The sequence below is a fragment of the Prionailurus viverrinus genome, chromosome E2 (genome assembly GCF_022837055.1).
Source record: "Prionailurus viverrinus isolate Anna chromosome E2, UM_Priviv_1.0, whole genome shotgun sequence".
NCBI lineage: Eukaryota > Metazoa > Chordata > Mammalia > Carnivora > Felidae > Prionailurus > Prionailurus viverrinus.
This window is the reverse complement of record NC_062575.1, coordinates 47,509,375-47,531,837: the sequence shown is the minus strand read 5'-3', so window position 1 is coordinate 47,531,837 and position 22,463 is coordinate 47,509,375. Positions and strand designations below refer to the sequence as shown.

Here is a 22,463-nt window from a genome sequence, read left to right as displayed (position 1 = left end):
GCCGGGGCGGCCTCCAAGTCTACCGCAGCCGCGGCCGCCAGGGGCTTGGAACCCGGCCCTCCTCACACAGGGCGTGCGGCCCGGAGGTGGGCCGGCCCTGGCTCTCCCAAACGCCCCCAGCCCCAGGTTCTCCTGCGCACCGCGTGTGCACATGGGGATACCGGCCCGGCACCGCCCCGTGCCCCTGCCAAGCGCTGGGGTCCTCCTGTGACGGAAGCAGTGAGGGCCAGGGCCCGGCACCTGTGCGGCATCCACGTGGAAGCCGCAGAGGTATGGTGGGCAGCGTTTAACCAGCTTTCTGGGGAAACACCGGGTTTCTCTGATCTGTGCGTCTTCACGGTGTAAAGTGTCACCGTGGACAAGCTCGGGCTACCAAGAGGCTGACGCTTCAACCCGGGCACGGCAAGCGGGTGCACGCGCCGACTGGATAGAACAAAACTGCTGAGCTCACAGTGGGGCAGGTGCTCCCCTCCCGGCTCTTCCAGGGGGCGTCCTGAGGCCGTGTTGTCACGGTGACGGAAGAATTGTGGGAAACTGAATTTTTAAAAATGTGTACACACTTGATCTAGTGTTTTCGGTCAGAGAAAAAGGAGAGAGAAAAAGTGGCAGACGTCTTTTCTACTGAGCGAAACCGTCTGGAATAAAGGCCTGGGCCGCGCGGCCGGCGGGCCTACCTCCATGGTGTAGTTGGTGTGCTTGTTGTCGAAGATGAGCGCCTCCTGGATGAGCTGGTGCTGTTGCTCGAGCAGGTCCAGATTCGGCTTGTAGTCCACGATGCTGCGCTCGTAGCGCTTCAGGTGGTTCAGCTGGTCCTCCAGGGTCCCGTTCATCTCGATGGAGATGCGCCCGATCTCCTGCATGGGACGGGGTGCTGCTGGGTCGGGGAGGCTCCCGGACGCTCGGCCACGACCGGCCCCGGGGGCGGTTTCTGGACCAAGGCTCGCCATGCCCAACCTCCGCACTCCCTCCACTCCCCGTGAGGCCCAAAGATGGCAACTGTTCACAGTGAGAGGCAGGGGCAGGATCTGGACCCGGGCCCGGCCGGCTTCAGAATCTGTGCTTCTGAGCACGAGTACCCGAAGCGTGAGTTCCCACGGTGGCCACGCAGCCCCCTCCCAGCATGGTGCCTGGCGTGCGGTGAGCACTCGGAAGGCACACCAGGCACACCCAGAGCTGCCGTCAGCATCATTACAGGCTCCCTGGGCCGGGACCCAAGGGTCACTGGTGAGCCCGCCATAGAGGTCTGTGCTCGGACCGCCCAGCCCGAGACACCAGTGCTCGTAACGGGGCCACCACGGAGCAGCGCCCTAAGCATCTGCTGAGGCAGTGCCAGGGCTGTTTCCACCCCCTTTCGGAGATGAGAACACCAAGGAAAAGTTACATTGTACCTGACCTCCTGGTCGGCGGGCAGGGCAGGGCCGAGGCTCAAACCCTCCTCCACCTGCCTCCTCCACCAAGATTCCCTCTGGCTGGTGCTGCCACTTCCAGCAACGAAATCACTGACTCTCCCAATCGTGAGGCTGCTGTCGCTCCCGGAGCGGGAGCCCCGGCAGACCCACCAGGGAGCCCCGGGGACCTGCGGCGAGGGGCGCCGGCTCCTCACCTCCATCTTGGTCTGGATCCAGGGCCCCACGACGTTGGCCTGGCTGGCGAACTGGCGGCGGAGGTGCTCGTTGGACTGCTGCTTGCTCTGCTCCTCTAGGAGGGCGTGGTCCCGCTTGGGCACCAGCTGTTGCACCTGGGGGAGGGCGGGGGGTGTGAGCACCAGCAGTCGGCAGGGGGCGGGGGGGGGGCCCTCACCCGGCCAGCCCTGCCCTGGTCCCACCAGCGAGCCTGCCCACCTTCTCCCACTTGGAGTTGATGATCTGCGGGGTGACGGTGGTATAGGGGTTACTGCCCGACAGTTTGATGTGGTTGCTCTCGGCGATCCTCTGGGCCTCCTTGTGGATGGCCAGGATGGCCTCCCGCTCCCTGTCGGCATCTGGCAGTGTCGACTTGAACTGGTCGTGGGCGGAGATCAGGCCCTGGAAGGAGAAGGAGGAGTGAGGGGCAGCCCGGGCCCTTGGAAGTCCCACAAGAAGCGCGGGTGGGAGCGGACCTCGATCTCCTCGATGGTGTGGACAATGAACATGTCCTGCAGGTCCTCCATGGCACTCTCCATCCAGTTGTTGAAGGGGGCTGCCCGCTTGGCATACTCCAGATGCAGCTGGTCAATGGTCTCCAGCTGCTTCTCTGTTTTCTGGTATACGGGGCAGGGAAGGGACAGAGGTGAGCGGGTGGATGGTGGTCGAGGGCCCCAAAGGGTCAGAGGATATTCCCTCAGGGAGCATCAGGGGAAGCTCAAGAGTCCGGGCATTGCCCACACCCTCCCCCAGTCCTGAGAGTCTCGGGGCACGTCGCCCCTCCTCACCTCCAGGGCTTCCCTGCGGCTGTGGGTCAGAGAGCCAAGGGCGTCCCACTGGTCGCAGATCTTCTGGCACCGGGTGTTGACATTGTGGGAGTCGTAGTAGTCCAACTCACTGCGGGGGTGGGGGTGGGGGGTGGGGGGTGGGAAGCATGGGTGATGATGACACCCAGCAGGGGGCAGTCAAGGCCGTGCTGGGTCCGGCCCTCCCCCTGGCGCCGGGGGACACGAACATTTAAGGTGATCAGCCTTCAATGACCCCGCTAGCCCATGCCCCTCCCCCGGGTAGGAGGAACATAGGAGGGGGTAACAGAGGGGCAGCAGGGGTGGGGGTGGAGGGCTCACTACACACTAATGCAGAGGCCCCCAAAGTGTGGCCCCCAACGAAGCTTGTATCTAATTGCTTTGTTTGCTTAAAAAAGTCTAGCAGAGCACGCTGGTTAAAGGATGGGTACCAAATTCCCTCGGTTTGAATCCTGGCTCTTTGATTTTCTACTTGCGTGACCGCGGATGCGTGAATTCCCTATTCCAGATACCTCAGTTTTCCCATCTGTGAAACAGGCGTGGGGATACCGTGGAGATCCAGTTACCTAGTGCACATAAAGTGCTGAGAGCAGTCCCTGGTACCCAGTAGGTAAATGTAGCAACAGCGATGTGAAAGGGGTTTATTCATTTAAAAAAATCTTTTTGGTTATTTATTTTGAGAGAGAGAGAAAGACCTGGGGAGGGACAGAGAGAGAGAAATCCCAAGCAGGCTCTGTACTGTCAGTGCTGCTGAAATCCTAAGCTGAAACCAAGAGTCAGATGCTTAACCAACTGAACCACCCAGGCTCCCCTAAAGGGATTTATTTTATTTTAATGGGCACTAAGAAAAAATGGATAATGAGCCTGCGATGTCATTCTAAGCAACGAGTAACATACGTAAGAAAAACGTGGACTGTCACAATAGTCCTTGGCCCCTCAGCCACCAGCATGGCCTCCTGCCCCTCCCATCAGGGCTCCAGAACCGGATCCTCTTAGTGGGAGGTTCCCAGGGAGTCGGGGTACAGGCAAAACCTTGGGGGCTTGATGAGGGGTGGGCAGCAGGGAACGACTTTGGGAGGAATGGGACATGGGATGGGGCTGGGGACCGTCTGGTGACTCTGACAGGCAGATGGGACACAGGGGCCAGAAGGGGCTAGGAGGGGCAACAAGGCTGTGCTCCACAGAGGGGTAGGCAGCCTGAGCTCTGGTCCTGTCTCAACTACTCCCCAGCAGTGTGACCCTGGGCAAGTCTCTCGGCCTCTCTGTGCCTCAGTTCCCCTTCCATAACATGGGGCTGCTGAAGGATTACACGAGCTGGTGCGTGTAGAGCGCCGAGTGCTCTGAGTTTTTGTTGCTGTTATTAACCAACGCTCAGCCAGGCTGTCTGTCTGTCCAGGCTCACCCTGGCCAGCACTTGGCTCTCTGACTCATCTTCGGGGGGGAACAGACAGCACCCCAAACAGTCCAGGGCCACCACGGTCCAGAAAAGCTGTCTCAGTGACCACCTGCTCCCCGGCTCTGGCTCTGGGTAACAGGTCCCACACAGCGTTCTCGGTGCCCACGGACTTACTCCAAGACTATTTTCCACCAGCTTCCAGGAGCTCGCCTGTCAGTGGTGGAACACGCCCACCTCCCGTGACCCCTATGAACATCTCGCATGTGACCTCACTCTCCTCGACCTGGGTGTGCCAGGGACAGAGGCTCAACCCTAGAAGAGGCTTCAAGACCCCTAGGGGTGCCCCTAATAGTGACCAATAGAGACTGTGTCTTCCCAGTACGGTGAAGGCCTCACGAGTGAGCAAATGGGGAACCCTCAAAGCAACTGGGCAGTGCTGAGGGCGCGAGTCAGGGAGGAAACAGGCCCTGCCTGGCGAGGGGCTCCACCAGGCACCACTGCTGGCCTCACAGCAGCAAGCAGAACTTTAGGGATGACCGGCAGGGTGGGGGTGTCTGCGGAAAGGGCAGCTCCAGCCAAGCATCCTATTTTTGAGCAGACGGCTATTTTGGGAGCCTTGCCGCCCCTCCAGGGCCTGCAGATTTTCCATGAAGTAATGGCCTCGGCCTCCCGCTCCCTGGGCCGTCCCTGCCGTTGGCCGCTGTGCTGGTGGAATAAGGCTCCATTCACCGGCTCTGGAGGTTCAGTGTACTAATTGTGTGCACAAGTTTATCTGACTGGGGCGGGGAACGGAGGGCAAAGAACCCGGCTGCCTGGACGCTCGCACAATAAGTGTATTCTGAGCGAGAGAGGAAAGGGGCCGGGCAGAACAATGGGCTCTCTGTGCAGACCAGTCCCCTTAGGGAGGAGTGGGTGGCAACAGCGGGGGCTAGGCCGCCCACCACATCAGGGGGTGGGGGTGGGGGTGGGGGTCCTGGTTGGTGTGGCAGGCAAAAGGTAGAGTCTCAGGGACTACTACAGCCTAAGCAATCAGGAGAGGGCTCAGAGACCTTCTGCCTGATAATACAGGTCCCACTATCCTCATCTGGGGTTAAGACAAGGTGGGCATCATCCCTTAAGGCCCTTCCCTGACATCTGAAACGAGACGGTGGGGGTGGAGAGGGCTGGACCTCGGGACGCTGCCCCCACAGTGGGGCAGGGACACGACGGGCCACACATACTTGAGCTCTTGGGCAATTGCTGCGATCTGCTCCACGCGGTCCTGGTGTGCGGCCAGGTCGCTCTCGAAGGCCTCGTGCTTTCGGATGAGGGCTTTGATGTCTGACAGGGTGGCCGTCTCGTAGTCCCGATGCTTCAGCATGGCCTCCTTTCCTGGGGTGGGGCAGACAGCAGGAGGTGTTCGGACAACAGGGCAGTGGGAGTCCAGAGGGTCGTCTGACCACAGGGAAGGAAACGGGGTACGGACCTTACATCCTGCCTCACTGGGGATGGTGCTGTGAAGGCTAGAAACTTCCAGAACCTTTTTCCTTGCCTTTTCAAGGGATCTCTAAGCCCAAGTATATCCTGGACGGAGCTAGGAGACACTGTGGGGTCAGTGGGTCTGAGACAGATATCCCAATCCAACCTGCGTGCTCCGAACTTAGGGCCCTTTATTGGTGGACCAGAACTGGACAGTGTTCCCACGGCTGGCAAGGTGGACCCATCTGTGGAGGGCCGACATCTAGAGAGGCGGCAGGGGTGCAGCCCAGGCCTCAGCAGAGCGAGGGAAGGGCAAGTGTGAGAGTGTCAGAGTTCTCCAGGGGCCCCACCCCTTGTGCCTGCCCCCTGGCACTTAGAGGCCAGGCTCCCTCGGGGTGGGGTCCTATCACACACCTACGTGTCCTACGCCATCCCACGGGCCTTCTGTGTGCAGTGAGGTGGGGCCCATTGTCAGGCCCTTTGAAGGAAGAGAGGAACACTGTTATTAGTCCTGGAGCCTGGCTAATTACATACCCCAGGACAGAAGCTCAAGTAAGTAAGCCCTGCAAGCGCGGTGCGGTGCGGTATCGCAGACGTGGGGGGGAGCGGAATGCCAGCCTGGGAAGGTGACTGGGACCCCCGGCTCCTCAAGGTGTTCTGCTTCAGGCAAGCCACCTCGGGGTACCCCTGGAGTGGCAGCTCAGAGCGGAGGGATGGCACGTGGCCTTTCCCCACCTGTCCCCTCATCTGTAAAATGGGGCCGACGGCGGTGTCCAGTCTCAAGTCTCAGTGAGGTGACGTTTGGGAAGGGCGGGCGCCGAACCAGCACCATCGCATCTCCTCCACCCCGAGGACAGGGCCTGGTGCTGGGGCAGGAGGCTTAGCCACAAAGGCAAGCTTGCAATTCCCTTCCCCAAACTGCTGTCTCCCAAGGGTGGGAACCACAAATAGTAGGTTACCGCTTCTCTGCCTCAGCAGAGTTTCTGCAACAGAGCTGGCAAGGGGTGCACGGGCGGGGCGGTGGGGGGGATCTGGGAGGAATGGCCCGGGGCCATGGATGCCTTGGATTCAGGCCACGGGGAAGCCACAGTAGGGACCCAGGGGCTCATTTTTATCTTTTCCCCCAGAGAATCCAAAACCCTCTGCAAAGCATCCACCTGGACCCTTGCCCCGGCAGGCTGTGGAGGGTGGTGAGGGAGGCACAGAATGATGGTGGCTCAACCCGCTCTCTGGGCCCATCCCTCCGGGGAAAGAAGGCCGCTACCGCTGGATCCCAGGAGTACAGAGGGGCCAGGAGGTCAGTCTGTCCTCCCGTGTTGCACAATCGAGTGGTTCAGGGGACAGAAGCTTCAGGTCTTGGGAACGAGAGTGGGCAAGCCCGCCTGGGGGCCTCAGGCTGACGCGAGGCGGAAGGCCAGATGCCAAAGCGCCTGCGGGGAGGCAGGGGTGCGACAGGGGTGTTGTGTGGAGGCCGCTGAACCAGTTGGGCCCTGGCTAGGGGCTGAGCCAACTTCTCCTTTGAGTGAAGGCCAGTCCCAGTCGTTCCCAGGAAAGGAACTCTGGCGGGCCATCACACCCACACCCCTTGGCCTCAGGAAACCATCTTCCCAGAGCCTCCTGCGGCTCCAGGTGAGGGATTGAAGAGCTGATAACATGGGCCAAGGGAGGTCCATGGAGAAGCCACCTAGCGCCGGTGGGAAGACAATGGAGATGCAGGACATGGATAATGACAGGAGGAGAGAGCGGAGTCCAGCTGGGGAACACGGATGCTGTAAAACCCACTTGTGTGCCCAAGGGCCCCCTGACTAAAGAAATGCCAGGGTCGGCTGGCTCGTCAGTTCCCTGGGCAGGGACCTCACCCACCTGGGAAGCCGCTGTGCTCAAGGAAGAGGCGAATAAATGAATAAATGAGCGGATGAACCAAAGGACAACACCCCCCTCATCGTGGACACCGCCTCTGCAAGGCAGAAGGAGGCAATGCCCGCATCCCTGGCCTGAGCTGGCTCTTCATTGCCTCCTCCACATTCTTTCCCCAGCAGAGGCTGGATTAGGGTATTGCTCTGGATCTGGCAGCTGCTGCTGGAAAACGGAGGCCTGCACTGGTGTGAGGAGGGCATTAGTTGAACTGCAGCCAGGGACACGGGGGACGTAGGCCCAGGTCTACGGATCCCGCAGAGTTGCATGCTCGAAGGCCGGCGGGGGCAGGGTGGGCTCCGAATGGGTGCTTCTAGCAAGATCTCAGCATCTGGCCAGTGCCGGGGCCGCCTGCCCCACAGCTGGGTAGATGGGGGCTGGAGGAGCCCCCAGAGGCTCAGTGAGGGCCTCGTGGGGGACGGTGGGGGTGGAAGGATGAAACATCACACCGAGCAACACAAGAAGTGTGACATCAGCCAGGAAGAGCGGTGTGGTAGGGCACAGTCGGGAGGGAGGCGGCCAGAGTGGGAGGGCATGAGTCCCGGCTCTTGGCTTTCCCAGGCACTGGCCATTTTCCAAAGGCTTTCAGACCTCTGGGATTCGGGATCTCAACCACGGTGCAGGTCCTGACCGAGGGCCGGGGACGTGATGGGATCCCACACCCGGAGCCGGGGAACAGGTGGCTGCGGGGGAGGAGGAGCTCCCAGGGGGGGCGCAGGTGGTCAGCAAGCTCCATCTGCAGCTCAGGCAACAGAACTGAGAGGCGGCTCCCTGGCCTTGCCCTTAAGGACCAAGCTCAGGCACATAGGCCCAACCAGCACGGGCTCTTCAGTGTGAAGTCCACAGTCACAAAGGAGTAGGAGAGGGAAGGTGGGCGGAACATCTGAACACAGGTTTCCAGGGATGGGAGAGCCCACTCCCTTGCCCCGGCACGGCCACCATCCTCGGGAAGGACACGGCAGAGTGGACAGGGATAGGGTCACTTCTCGATGGAGTCGCATAAAATTCGGCCGCATTCCTAGATGACAGCCTCCAATCATCCAGGAAGGGGCCCACCTGGAAGTAATCTCTGAGGCCAGAGCAGGGTGGGCGGCAAGGAGGACCTGGCTCCAAAGTGTCGCTTGCTGCCTGGGGCCGGGTGAACCCAGAAATGGCATTTCTGACAGGCTCGTCCCCAAGCAGCAGGAAAAGGGGGTCTGACAAACAGACCCAACAACACAGGAGGCGCTGTGGGTGCACACGCGTGCGTGTGCCTGAGGGAGCTGGGGGACCGTACCGTCGGTCCAGGCCTCGTGGATGGAGGCCTTCTGCCGGAACTTCTCTGCCAGGTGGTCGAGCCGCTCCAGCCTGCGGATCTCATTCAGCAGCCACTCCTCGTAGCCTTTCTCTGCCTGCTCCAGGTGCTGCCAGCCATTATTGATATCCTACGAGGACACGAGAGGACAGGGCTCACAAAGGGGCCAGGGATGCTGAGGGGAAGGCGGGCAGCAGCAAGGGGCTGGGGTCACCTCTATCCCCTGCTTTGCTGTATCCAGATGCCTAGACAGGCGCCGGCACACAGCAGGTGCGATCCAGTTTTTGCATTAAATGAGTAAGTGACAATGAATGAATGCCATGGATGGCGCTACGAGAGCCCGGTGACTGTCCCCTGAATACCATCCCTCTCCTGAAAAGGGGCCTTGAGCACATGGTGGTCTGGAATCATGGCCAACTGGGGGTCCAAAGTGAAATAATGCCACACAAAATAAGGTGTGGGTTTGGGGGTGGGTTTAAAATTCTAAGGAGTGATGGGGGAGGTGGACCGCAGTGAAGGGTCAAGCAGGCCCCCTACCACACCCCTGCACCCCATAGGCTGTGCCTCTTAGTTAAGAAAGCCAGCGCTGGCCCCGCGATAAGCCTGGGGTGGTACAGAGCCGCCCCTCTGCAGTTCTGCAGGCCACAGGCTGGCCTGGGAGTTGGGCTGTGCCTCCCGGGCCCCGGTGTCCCCCCCCCCCCCCCCGGGCGCTCACCGAGACCATCCTGCCCTCGGAGGGCATGAAGGCAGGCCGGTTGCTGAGGCGCAGCTTGGTCTGCAGTGTGTTGAAGTTGATCTCCAGCTGGCACTTCTCCTGCACCTTGGGCGGCTTGTGGACGCGCCGGTAGTCCCGGAAGTCCTCCAGCTTCTGCTGCATCTCCTGCATGGTCTTCTGCGGCACGCGGTCCTCCAGCCAGGGGATGGTACGTCGGATCCACTCCAGGAGCTGTGGGCCCGCGACAAGCCTCAGGGTGCCGGGAAGGGCCTCGCCCCGCGCACGGGTGCAAGGGATATGGGTCTTCAGGGGCCCCGTCTCGGGGATCACCCCCGCTCCCCAGCCTGGCTTCCCCATGATCCCCACTGGGATCCTACGGCCGGAAGTACGGGGATGCACGCCCCCTGTGAGCCGCCGTGCTGTTCTCTGCTTACTTCCTGTTCATGCCGTTGTTCCCGGTCTTCCTTCTTCTCGGATCTAAGGGGGCCTCAACTCCAGCATCCCTCCCATCACCTCCCACCACATGACCTCACTAGCGCCATTTCAGTGAGCTCAGCATCGTCTGAGAGAGACGTCTCACTGCCTCCTCGTTCGTGGGCCGTAAGCACATCAAGGGAAGAGCCCACCGCATGCCAGGCTTCCTCTAAGGAGGCCAGGGCGCCATGCACGGCCTTTCAATTTGAAAGCAAAATTGAAAAAAAAAAAAAAAAAAAGTGACGTGTGTTTTGATGAGCCGCTTGTATCTGTCATATAGAGTGAGTCCCGGGTATAAACAAGCAAACAAACCGGGCATTCTAGAAGAGTAAAACCAGCTATTGTCTACCGTAGATACACTTAAAAGAAGTGGTTCCCAAATGCCAAGTTCTGGCAAAAAGAAAAAAGCAAGGAAAAAGGTATCTATGTGTCTTTATATCTTGATGCAAGGAGCCAAATGCCCTTTCTTAGGAAGGGATGGGATCCCAAGATATAACCTTTTAACTTTTTCTTGGTGGTAGAAAGGATGGTGGTAACAAATAGTAGCTTTTTCTTTTTCTTTTTTTTAAGTAATCTGCATACCCAACGTGGAGCTCGAATCACAACCCCAAGATCAAGAGTTGCACACTCCACCAAGTGAGCCAATCAGGCACCTTGGTTAGCCTTTTCTTTTAAAAATATCCTTAACTTGGCAAAACAAAAAGCTGGTCACTATAGTTTGGCTGTCAAATACTTTTCCAAATATTCCTGATCCATGAAACTTCAAAGTCTGGGAACCACTAGTCTGGAAGAGCAGTCAAACCATGGCTCTCGGGGAGCTTCAATGTTTTTGTTTTTTTAATATGGAAATTTTCAACACACAGGAGGGAATCCAGAAGACAATTACTAAACACCCACATTCCCAGCTGACTTTCTGGGTTCAGCTCTGGAGTGGGACTGCCTGGGTTCAAACCCCGGCTCTCTACTGCACCAGCCGCATGCCTGGTGCTTGAGCCTCTCTGGGTCTGTTTCTCCGCTTGGAGAAGGGGGTAACAGGAGTTCCCTCCTCCCAGGGCGGTTGTGGAGAGCACAGGGCCCGCCACGACAAGCCCCAGCCCTGTCACCGTGTCTGGTGGGGTGTTCAAGAACTCTCCTTGAGTACCTCTGTAAGAACCCAAGCTCAAGACGGAGGGAGCCAGGGAGCAAGGTGACACACCAGCCTGACCCTTAAGGCCTTGTGAAACTAGCCTGGAAGGTCACATACCGGCTTCATCTAGAAAGTGTCACTGCCATACCTGCTCGCCCCTCTGCAAGCTTCACATGACCTGCGGCCAAGGGTAACGAAAGGCGACCCAATCCTCCTGCTCTAGTGGGGCCACCAGGGGCGGGATGAGTGGCACTTACGTCGCTGGCCAGCCTCTCATAGTCTTCCATGAGGTGCTCATTCTCCTGGTTCACGGCCAGCACCTTGCAGATCCGGTTGGCAGCAGTCTCCGCCTGGGGCAGAGGAAGACCACAGTCAGGGCCGCCTGAGGGCTGGTGACCCTCCCTCCTGATGGGCTCATCCCCTGGAAGCTGGCTCATCCACAGCCCACACAGCACTCCCCAAGGAAGGAAGGAGAGAAGCACAGCTCCAGCAAGACAGCACCCTGAGCAGCCATGTCCTGAAGGGCTCCGCCGGAGTCCCCATACCCTACTGCTAAGGCACCACCCCCTCCCTGGATAGCTGGGCCCCTCAGCCTGGACCCCGGAGGTGCTGAGGGCCGGAAAGCCCTCCCACTACGGGGAAGTGGATAAACAGGTCCTCAGGGAGGAAGGCTGGGTAAGGCTTGTGTGTCAGAGGGGACCTTAGCTAGGCCTGGCCCTGGAGTCTCGCCCTGGGTGGGAAGGTCCATGGCAGAAAGGCCAAGCACTGGATAGCTGCACGGTGCCCTCCAGAGAAGTCCGTGGTCAGTGCACAGGCAAAGCACACGTGTCCCTTTCCTAATTCCCCCCTCGGAGGTGGGTGTTGATGGCTCATTGGGCAGAAGTCACAATCCTGGGGGCAGAAGGCAGCCACGCTCCAGAGGGCAGGGAGTGGTGGAGACTGACCAGTCTCTGCTCAGAACTACAGGACAACGTCCTCCCTCATCCTGCTTTGGGGGGAGGGGAGAGGGAATGCAAGGAGTGGAGAAGAAGGAGAGCAAGGGGGGCGCCACACGGGGAGAGGAGAGACCAGGTACCTTTCAAGAAGCACAGAAAGGGTCCAAGAGGAGAAGTTGAAACGGCAACAGAACAGGAACAGAAATAGTGAGGAGGGTCTACAGAGTGGCGGGGAAGGAAAACAGAGAGGCTTGGGGATGGCTCCAGACCCGCGAGCGGCAGGCACCGACGCCCAGCCTCTCCCATCCACACACTGCTTCTGGGACCGGCGGGGAGGTGAGTGGGGGCCAGCGGAGATTGGTGTGTGCGCACACGGGCACACACCGTGAGTCACGCCGCAGGACACACAGCAGCAGCCCCAGGCAGTGCTCCTCAGAGATGAGGTGCACAGGGGCCTCGGCCGATGAACATCCAGCCCCGGTGAGTGCAGGAAGCAGAGCTAAGGTCACAGCTTGTGGGGGGAGTCCCAGAGGTCAGTCCCTGACCGCTGGCTCGGAGACACAACGGGCACCCCGTGTTCAGACCCACCGTGCCGGGCAGACCCACGAAGGCAGGAGCTGCTAGTCAGCGGTGCTCTGCTTCACAGATGAATTCCCGGCACCCAGCTCAGGGCTTGGTATGTTTTAGGTGCTCAGAGTTGATGAATGAGTGAGTGAACAAAGGAATAAGGAGTAAATGCTTAGTGACTAGATATAAACTATCAGGAGGGAACAGTCATGCTTGGTGCCAGGCCTGGGGTTCACCTTGTATTTATAAAACAAAACAAATGCCAGAGAGCACTCTTATTTTAAGAGACAGGATGGAGTCCCCGAGAACAAGAAGCAATAATAAAAGCATCACAAGGCTGTCTTGAGACGTAAACACAGGCCGGAGGAAGCCAGACTCGGCGCTGGAGAAGCCTGGGGGCGGCACGTCCCTTGGTGAATGGGCAGCTCCCAACAGCTTCTCGCATAAGAGGGGCCCAGCTGCCTCAAAAACGCCCAATGCTCTGGCCTGAGCTTTCCTGCCAGTGTCCACTCCCACAAATCCCTCAAGGCTGCCCAGCCCCAACCACAGCGGAGCTCGGCTCTGAGCACAGGAGGGCGGTCCGGGCAGAAGGGGGGGATGTGGTGGGCCGAGGCTGGCTTGGGCCTGCAGAGCGGCGAGTCCAGTGGCAAACGTGCTGTCAGTCAGGGTCTGAGTCCCGGAATCTTCCGTGGCTGCCCGCCCCCACCCCCCTCCTCTGCCCTCCAGCAGAACACGCCAAACAGGAGCTGCGAGAGGCTATGAGAAGCTGTTTCTGGCCACGGGGCTGGAAGGACCACGGTGGGCACGGGCGGGCCCTGCAAGGCTGTTCCAGCCACCCGATGATTTACTGAGCACTTACGGGGCTCAGCGCTGTTTTAACTCACCCCGTGCCTACATGCACTCGTCTCACCCTCCTACGGATGGGGAAACTGAGGAAGTGACCCATCCAAGGTCACACTGCCAAGAGGTGGCAGAGCAGGGTCCACAGGCAATAGCAGGTGCAGCCCCTGCCCTGTGACCTCACTGAACTTCAGTCTCCTCCCCTTTTAAGTGAAGATACTGGCACCCACGCCCCGGGGGTGTGTGCAGGACTGTCCCAGAACCTGTAGGTGCAGAGTCCTTGGAGGACTGCCAGCACGTAGTACGTGTTCAAGAAACAAGAGCTAATTTCTCCTCTTCCCTGCCCATTTCTAATCGGTGACACAAAATCAAGTCACTGGGAGGATACTACTGCCCAAGACCAGAGACCAGGAGGCAAGGGGAGGGCACACAGGTGCACAGGCCTCCAAGCAGGCCTCTCTCCCATGGAAGCGGACAGCCACTGCTGGGAACAGACACTTCTGATGCTCCGCTCCTGTCAGCGGGGCCGCCAGGGACAGGGGCCTGGCAAACTGGGTGGGCAGGTACAGGCTGAGAGGAGAGTCTAACCTGCTCATGCCAAGCCTTTCCTGGGGCATTTGGGAGGGAAGGAGCCCCAGTGAGATGCCAGTGCGGTGGGCAAGCGGCTGGGTGTGGATCACGGAGAGGGCAGGGCAACCGAGTGCCGCACCACAGCTCTGCTGGGATTCGACCGCCCAGAGCCGCTGGGACGCCACCACCCTCCTGGCGGGGGAGGGGGGGGGAATGTATTCACGGAGAGAATATCGGTGCCGTGTCCGCACTGGACTGCAGGCTCAATGGTGGAACCAGAGGCCCACAGTCACGAGAACCCGACCCAGGTCAGTCCCCATGCTGGGGCTCCAACCACAAGTGGGTGGTGGGGACATGGGGGGACAGTGAGGGCAAGTCTGCAGGCACAGCAGCAAGGGGTGCTCCCGCCCCAGCTCACCTTTTGAGCCCCCGAGAAAGCGTGGTAGAAGCAGGACACGTAAGTCATGATGGCTTTCTCATCTGGCCTCAGAGTGCCTACAATATCTGCGCAGAGAGAGAGAGAAAGAGAGAGAGAGGCAGGAGAGAGTGAAAGATGCAGGGAGGGCGGCCGGGGCCGGACCCTAGGCTCATGCGGGAGGAATAGCGCTTGCTCTGGACTGGAAGCCAAACCCCGGCTCCGGCTGTGTGGACACGTATCGCTGAGGTTTTGTAGAGGGAAAGAGGGAAGTCTGAACAGGTGGAGTCCTTTTCTAACCAGACCTGGGTTTGTGACACGAGCTACTGGCAAAGGAAGGGGCGTCTGGGTAGCTCAATCGGTTAAGCATCCGACTCTTGATTTCGGCTCAGGTCATGATCTTATGGTTCGTGGGTTCGAGCCCCGCCTTGGGCTCTGCACACCGACAGTGCAGAGCCTGTTTGGGACTCTCCCTCTCCCTCTCTGCCGCTCCCCCATTTGCTTGTTCTCTTTCTCTCTAGTAAAGAAATGAATTAAAAAAAAAAAAAAAAGGAAGACTGGTTTAGGGCTAGAAGGGTCAAAAGCTAACTGATCTTTCTGGAAACATCAGTAAGATCACGTCTTACATTAACTACCTACTACCCCAGAACAGACCACCGGTCTCCTAGGGCCCTTAGAATGGAACTCCGGATCTCAGACTATGGTGATTCTACACACCATGGCACTGTTATTATCTCCAACCTCATTTTTTCCCTCTCCACTCTTCCCTGAATAAGCCAAGCTCATTTCTGCCTCAGGGCCTTTGCACTAGCTCTACCCTCTGCTTGGAATGCTTTTCCTGCTGATCTTCATCCGACAGCACCTGCTCATCACTCCAAGTGGCTGCCCATGTCATCCAGCAGAAGCCTCCTGTCAGGGCCCCCAGCTGAAGCAGCCCCACAGACATCCCTATCCCACCATCCTGCCCTCCGTGCTCTACTGTGCTTATCACCATGTGAAACGGCTTTTTATCTGTGGACATGTCTGTTGTCGGTCATGCCCACTGGAATGTAAGCTCCATGAGAGCAGGGATCCTGCCTGACTCAGTCACTACTGTATCCTCAGTGCCTGGAATAGCCTGGCGCAGGTCAGGCACTCAAAAGATACCGTGAGCAAAGACTAAACGGGCAGTGACGCCTGGAGTCGGGGGGGATGGCTTCCAGTCGGAGAGAGGCCACTGCCGTCTGCAAGAGAAATGAGGTGAGCGTGGGAGGCGAGAGGCAGCGGCGGCATTGGGCAGTGGCGGCGAGGTGGGCCTGCCTGGCCCTGCCCGGTACCTTCTGCGCTCCCGAAAAGGCATGGTAGAAGCTGGACACATAGGTCATTATGGCCTTCTCGTCGGGCCGGGCCGTGTTCACGATGTCTGTAAGTGAACGACAAGGGTTAAACTGCCCAAGTAGGGGCGGGCGGGGGGCGGGGGAGAGGTGGTCACTCACTGGGATCCAAAGTCTCCTAAGGCCACAGGCAACCCAGGAGAAGGACCCTCAGAATGGATTCAGTGACCCCCAGTGACTCCAGGAGACTTGTCCATACCCTCAGCCCTTCCATTCCCTGTGGTCTCTAGAAAGGCCAAGGCTGTGGGAACTGGATTAAAATGAGGCCACTTCCTCTCTTTGAGAATGGCCTCAAGGGGCTGCTGGACAGTCAACCCCCGGGGCCACCAGAGGCCAGAGACATGGGTCCTGGCTGGGGGTGGTGCACGGCTGGGAAACGGAGCAAAGCCGGAAAGGAAAAACAAACACTCCGCTTTGATGGACTCCAGACTCCACGCCGGGGGCAAGCAGGGAAGACAGCGGCCTTGGATGTCTGCAGGAGCCAGCCCCTCCCTGGCCACCTGGCTTGCCCATCCCACGAGAGGGGCAGGACTCCGACAGGGCTCCAGCAGGACACGCGGGTCCTGTTCTGAGACGTGGCCCCCACAACCAGTCATCTTCCGGCTCCTCCTTCCCCTGCTTCCCCATCCCTGAGCCTGGCTGGTCTGCTCAGACTGCTCTCTCTCTGGCTCCCAGGCAGCACCACTGTCCCCGGTTCACCCAGATTCATCCAGCCCTTCTCACTGGCACCGCCAGCTCCTTGAAGTTACCGCAACACATGCCCGCAGAACAGGGTGGTGACTGAACAAAAGGGATGTACTTACCCTCTGCATCCAACATCTTGGGGATGTCTAGATATTTCTCGGCCACTTCAAAGGCATTGTTCAGGTTGGTGACAGGGTCATCCTGGGAGGAGGGAGGTGAAGGAGGGAGGAAGGACTTTGTCAGGGGCAGGGTGCAGGAGCACAGAACGAGGCAGGCCTGGAAGGGAGGCATCCTGGAAAGGGGCAGGACTAGAAAGGCTTCTTTAGGCACTTCTCGGCCCCCTGTGCTGCTATGGGGATTGGGGAGGAGGGCACCCACATACAGTCAATCCTCAAAGGAATGCATCTGGGAATCTTTGTGGGAAAAAGCGTGGACCTTTCCCCCAGAGAAAATGCAGGTGTGCTCTTTTCTCACAACTTCCAGCCCTCCGGCCCCCAGATTGAGACCTTTGTCCTGAAACCCAGAAAGTGTGGTCCAGACCTGAGAGAACACTGGGGGGGGCGACAGGTCAGGGGTAAGCCGAGAGCTCCCATGGTCCAGCCTTCACACGGTCTCCCCACTGTTCCTAGGATTAAAGACCCTCGCTCATGTGCCTTAGTTGATGTTCAGCTAGAGCCCAATTCGATTCCTCAGAGGGGCTTGAACAGGTCAAGTGCAGGCTCGTGCTTCCCCCACTGGGAATGCCCTCCCCTTGGCTCTAGGCTGCCTCCTCCTCCAGAGGCCCTTCCTGGACCATGCCAGCTCACCATGGCCTCCTTCCTCTGCAGTACCTCTCTGGCCCTACCCACTTCCCACCCTCACTCAGCCTGAGCACATGTGCATGGCCTCATGGGGCTGGTTTGCTCTGGACACACTATCCCACCTTCTCCACTGGCTGGGAGCTCCTGGAGGGCAGGACCTTGGTCTTACAGGCTCACAAGCTTTGTAAAGGCAAATGAGAATGGGAACCTGCATGGGAAACACCTGCTGGTAGTGATGGCTTGGAATTCTTCAGCCCTTTTCTCCACTAGGCAGAGAGGAAATGCTTCTAGAGTCTAAAAGGTTAAGGAAGGGGACCCAGAAGGCACGGCCGGTCAGGCCCCAAAATAACCGTGGGCAGTCGCAATGCCCATAAGGGGAGAAGGGGATAGTCCCCAAGGGGAGCAAGGGAGGTAAGAATCAGCCACCAAGCCTGGGGTCTGGTGACAGCTGGCACAAGGCTCTCCTAGCCTGCCCATGTGAGCACAGACTCCACCTTCGGATGCCAGCAATAGACGGGCGTGGAAGAGGTGACCCAGAGTCAGGGTCAGACTCTGTGGCTCTCTGGGTCACTGAGGGATGTGCAAGAGGCAAACCTTTCTCAGCTTGTCATACTCGATCAGCTCGGGTCTGTGTCGGTGGATCAGTGCATTGAAGGCAAGGCCATCCTTCCAGCTGGGGATGGAAAGACAAAGGTTAAAAGGAGGGCCCTCTCCCCATGACTAAGTGTTGACAGCCTGGGGCACCCATAGGAACAATTAATTCCCATTTACTGAGGTAGTGCGTGCACCGGGCACTGCAAGGAGACTGTCTGGCAGAGTGGCCGTGAGCATGACTGCTAGAGCCAGCTGGTCTGGGGTGAGATCCCACCTCTGGCACTTACCGTCAGTGTGACCTTGGGCAAGTCCCATAATCTCCTACTCCCTCAGTTTCCACGTCTGTAAGACGGGGTAGTAAGAGTAGCTACACTTCGCTGGGTTGTTACGAGGACCGAATGAGTGAATACACGTAAACGCTTAGCCGGCGCCCGACCCGTGGCTAGTACTTTATGAGTGAGTGCTGGCCTCCGGGATGGCCATGACCTGCTGAGCCCCGTACGTGCAAGACCCCGCCGAATGGCATGGGCCTACAGTGGAGGGCCACAGCCCACCGTGGGAGACCAGTGCGTGCGCCCCGACCCATGGGACAGAACCAGGGAAAGGGAAAGAGGGCCAAATGGGAGGATGGGACTCCATCCCGGGGCGAGATGAGGGAAGGCGGTGGGCTGGAGTGCTCTGGCCGGGCACTCACCTGATGTGGAAGTTCTGCACGTTGACGTTCTTGTATGGGGCCGTCTTCCTCTGGCACCAGAGAAGCAGCCCTTCCTTGGCGGAGGTCTCTGCAGAACGCACAAGGACGGTGAGTGCGGGCTCAAAACCCCATCCCCACGACCCGGCCCCGTCGAACGAGACTTTCAGCCCAGGCACAGGAGTCAGACGGAAGAGCAGCAGGGCCAGCAGGAAGAGGCCCTCCTGTTCCAGACACCCGGCAGACCTCTGCTGATCCCAACCACTGGCCTGCACACCGAGCCCTGAGAAGTCACTTGCCCGGGGTCACCCCAGGAAGTGGTAGTGACAGGCCAGGCCAGGGCCGGACACCGCGCCACGTCTCTGCCCACAAAGCCTGTCCCTTTACCCTCCAGAACACACTGCCAAACAAGCCCCTGATGCTGGCCTTGGACTCTTCTGAACGGTGAAGAACCAGCCAAGGGGCCTGAGCGCCGGGCCTTGCACGCCCGGGGTCTCCCGGATGTGGCGGCGGCTTCAGGGAAGTGGTGAGGGAGGGGCCCAGGGCATCTGTCTGCTCCCCGTGGGCGGCTCCGGGAGCGCGGAGTTCAGGGTCACCGCTGCAGCCTTTGCGGGAACCCGCTCCCCAAGCTGGCCGGGATGACTGTGCTCACACCATGGCACACACACGTGCTTGGAGGGACTGGCCCCAGGTTCACGGAGGCAAAGGTCTGAGGGTGGGGGTGTCAAACGGAAACATGTAGGCGCTAACGCAAAAAAACCAGGCCAGGCCTGACTCTGCCACTGGTCTGCTCTGCGACTCAGATTCCTTGACTGGAAAATGGGGACATTCATGCCCACTCGACAAGGGTCGTGTGAGGGTCCGCTGAGATGGAGACCATGGGAGCCAGAGGGCTCTGGGGGGATGCCAGAGCTGGGCGGCTGGCTGGGAACCTTTTACCCGCAGCCTGGGCCAGATCTCACTAACCACTCTTGCACGGGGCCAGGCCCCGGGAGTGATGCCTCAAGCATGAAGACAAAACCCCCAAATCACCATCTAACGCACCCCAACCTGGACAGGACCAGGACAGGGAGAAGAGGCTGTTCTTTGCCAGGCCTTAGGCTCTCACCTTCCACAGAGATGTCCTGGATGGCGAACCTGAGGATGATGGTCCAGATCATTCCCAGGGTCATCTTTGCGTTGCCGTCCACAATCTCTGCATGCACGGAAGGGGGCAGAGGGTGAGAAGGTTGCTGAAACCAGAGGGGCCTCCTTCTGGCTCTACGTAGAGATTAGCTCCGATGGTCCAACGGGAGCCGTCCAGGCCTGTCCGCCACCCTCCCTGGGAGATGCTACACGGACGCTGGGAAGCACCGTCCCCCAAGCCTTCTGCTGCTCAGCACCTGCGGGCCCCCGTGCACGTGCTGTCCGCCACGCAGGCCTGTTCTCACCCGGCCAGCCCGTCGTCTCGCCCAGCTCAAAAGAGCGCTCCTCCCTGACATGTGTCCCAGGCGCTGGGCCCACACTCCCAGCCCTCTGTGTGCACCTCCCTCGTGCCGTCAAGGGTGCGTCTCCCCATGGCGGGTGCGTGCTGCACTACTGTTGAGAATCTGCCCACTTCCTTCCAACCTCACTGCTGCCACCGTTGTCCAGGCCACTGTGGTCTCCCCTCGAGAGCTCGACACACAACCTCCCCCTCCGTGCCCCGTGCAGTCCACCTCCACACAACAGCCAGGGTGCCCACTTTAAAAGGTGCATCAGATTTGTGCCACTCACCTGCCCGAAGCCCGACTACATCTAAAATGAAGCCCATGTTCTCAAATCCCACTTACAAATCCTGCCCTGGGTGACCCTGCCCCTTGATGCCCGGCACACCCCGGCCGTGTCCTTTCGGCAAGCCAGGCTTTCTTGCTAGAAGGACCTCATGCCTTTTGTCCACCCACGAAGTGCACCCCTTGCCCCTTTCCTCGGGTGGCTGTCCTTCCCATCCCCTAAGCCTCTGCTGTCACCTCTCCGAAATAACCCCCACCAACCACCAATCTGAAGGTGCCCGCCCAGTGCCCCTCTCTCGCCGGCACCCTGCTCTGCCCCTCACATGCTAACCATCATTTGTAACCACGTATGTGCTGATTTACTTGTTCACTGCCTGCCTTTGAGATCGCCCCTCAGTACCTGGCCTCGGCCCTTGTGAAAGACAGGATGCTGCAGGACAGGGAGAGCGGCCCCCAGGCCCGGCCGGGAAGGTACATGCTTTCTTCACTAACCGAACAACTACTCTCAAACTTCTGGCAGTTGCCTCAAAGGTCTGTACCACATGGTCTTCAGCTTCGGTAGCTTACAGAAAAATCATCTTGGCGACACTCAGGGCGCCATGTGTCTACTGCTGGGCAAGAGAAGTGCAAGTGGCCTCATCCCTGAGTCTGCCAGCCAGATGTGCCTCTGCAGCCCTCTAAATGCCTTCCCCCCCCAACGTCTCAGCACGGCAGGTGCAGGAAGAGAGACCTTGCTCACAGACCCTCGAGAACAGAAAACTCCAGGGTGGGCTTGATTTGGAAAGGAGGTAGAGTGATCACCCAGGGGACAGGGCCAGGCCTTCCCCAAGGACACACTCGAGAGGAAAGGGTGGGGCCCATCAGCCACAACGGAGGAGAACCTCCCTCCGCCCCCTAGAAGCCACAGGTTGATGGCAGAGGGTGGTTTTCGTCTTGAGAGTGTCAGGATAAGAAAATAAGCACAGTCCACTGCCCAGAGGCAGGGGAAGGAGGGAAGGACACAATGTCTGCCGGGCCCTTTCCCAGGGCTAAGAACCCCATACAAGGAAACCAGGCAGAGTCTCTCCAGCCTGGGGCAAGGGCAGATATCCAGTCAGGAAACCTATACTGCGTTCCTCCCAAGTGCCAGGCACTCCACAGCAGGGGAACGTACGCAGTCTGGACAGGCGGCTGGAGCTCCCACACCCAGCCGGCTGCACAAGGAAGCTGATCATGGAGGGCTCAGAGAGCTCCCATGAGGAGGAAGACGGATTCTCTCATGACACATGCACCAGATGCTTCCCGGACCCAGAGCTGTGCCCCCACAAGACAGTCATGTTTTGGCTACGGCCCAGACCATGCGGAGGGTAGGGCGATGGGAGGCAGGGCAGGGGCTGGGGCTCTCAGGTATTCTGAAGCCCTCGGGGCACCTCTAGTAGCTGCTTTCCAGCTTTCTCCCGGGGCCCAGCGGTCACAGGGACTGGGAGTGAACCAATCCGGGCACGAACGCAGAACATTTTTAGATGGAGTTTTTCTCCAAATGAAGACTGATGCATGCCACCCGGTCTCTCCTCTAACCCCTTCTGTATTTACAGGCTAGCATTTGAGCAAAATAAGTGCAGCTGTGGAAGCAGGAGGCTGGAGTGGAGCCAGGAGGAAAGATCCATGCAAGGACAGAAAATCTGAAGGCCGACTGATTTTGGGGGTTTTGCTGTTTTTTAAACAAACACCAACCACCTCAACTGTGGCATGTGACGCTTGGCACCCCTCCCCGAGAGGTCCCAGCCGGGGCAGAGCCCTGGAACTCAGTACGCACACTCTGGCCTCAAGTCTTGGCCAACCTCTCAGAGCCCTGTCATTAACAGCAATTAGTTTTCTTTGTTTTTCTAGAAGCTGGGACAACATGGATGTCAGGGTGTAGGAAATCCTGCTCTAATGAGCTGAACTGTGAGTGCAAGCTGACAGGGAGCTTCTGGGCTCCATCAGGCCTCGCCTCGTCTCCAAAAGCGCCTGTGAGCTCGAGACGAGCTGGCTGCTGGAGGACAGCGTGTTGTTGCTCTAGTGGAAAGGTCTAGAATGAAGAATCGCAGTATTGGGTGTCCCCATGGGGCACAGAGGGTCCTGGGTATCCAGTCAGGGGCCAAACTCCCTCAGGTCCTGCAGCCAGAAAAGTCTGGTTACTGACCTTCGGACCTGCACTCCCCACCCCAGAGCCCTGACACCGGGCCTCGAAAGTCCTTCTCCCCTGAGATCTCCAGATACCAGGCAGGGCCAAAGGGCAAAGGTGCTCCAGGCACAGGGACGCCAGGTGATGTGACTGTCAGTGTTTCTGAGGCCCAGCACAAGGGCCAATGAGGGTGTCCAGGGTCCAGGACAAAGTCATTCCTGCCCTGTAGAAGAGGCCTGCCCTACATAACTGGGGGCACTGGATTCCCGAGTGTTAGATTATTCTGTGGGTG

The 22,463-nt window shown here is 59.0% G+C and overlaps 1 protein-coding gene across 2 annotated transcripts in view; it reads right to left on the bottom strand.

Annotated features, from left to right (window-relative positions):
* The window catches only part of ACTN4 (actinin alpha 4), a 71,282-nt gene that overhangs the window by 3,794 nt on the left and 45,025 nt on the right, over positions 1–22,463 (bottom strand). For both annotated transcript variants that reach the window (XM_047835997.1, XM_047835998.1), the window contains exons 4-17: positions 19,383–19,469; positions 18,278–18,365; positions 17,584–17,662; positions 16,309–16,390; positions 15,449–15,534; positions 11,063–11,155; positions 9,206–9,436; positions 8,473–8,620; positions 5,045–5,195; positions 2,411–2,519; positions 2,099–2,239; positions 1,842–2,024; positions 1,604–1,738; positions 675–854 (exon numbers count right to left, since the gene is read on the bottom strand). In XM_047835997.1, coding sequence (XP_047691953.1) covers positions 675–854; positions 1,604–1,738; positions 1,842–2,024; positions 2,099–2,239; positions 2,411–2,519; positions 5,045–5,195; positions 8,473–8,620; positions 9,206–9,436; positions 11,063–11,155; positions 15,449–15,534; positions 16,309–16,390; positions 17,584–17,662; positions 18,278–18,365; positions 19,383–19,469 — 1,793 coding nt within the window. The remainder of the gene's footprint in view (positions 1–674; positions 855–1,603; positions 1,739–1,841; positions 2,025–2,098; positions 2,240–2,410; positions 2,520–5,044; positions 5,196–8,472; positions 8,621–9,205; positions 9,437–11,062; positions 11,156–15,448; positions 15,535–16,308; positions 16,391–17,583; positions 17,663–18,277; positions 18,366–19,382; positions 19,470–22,463) is intronic.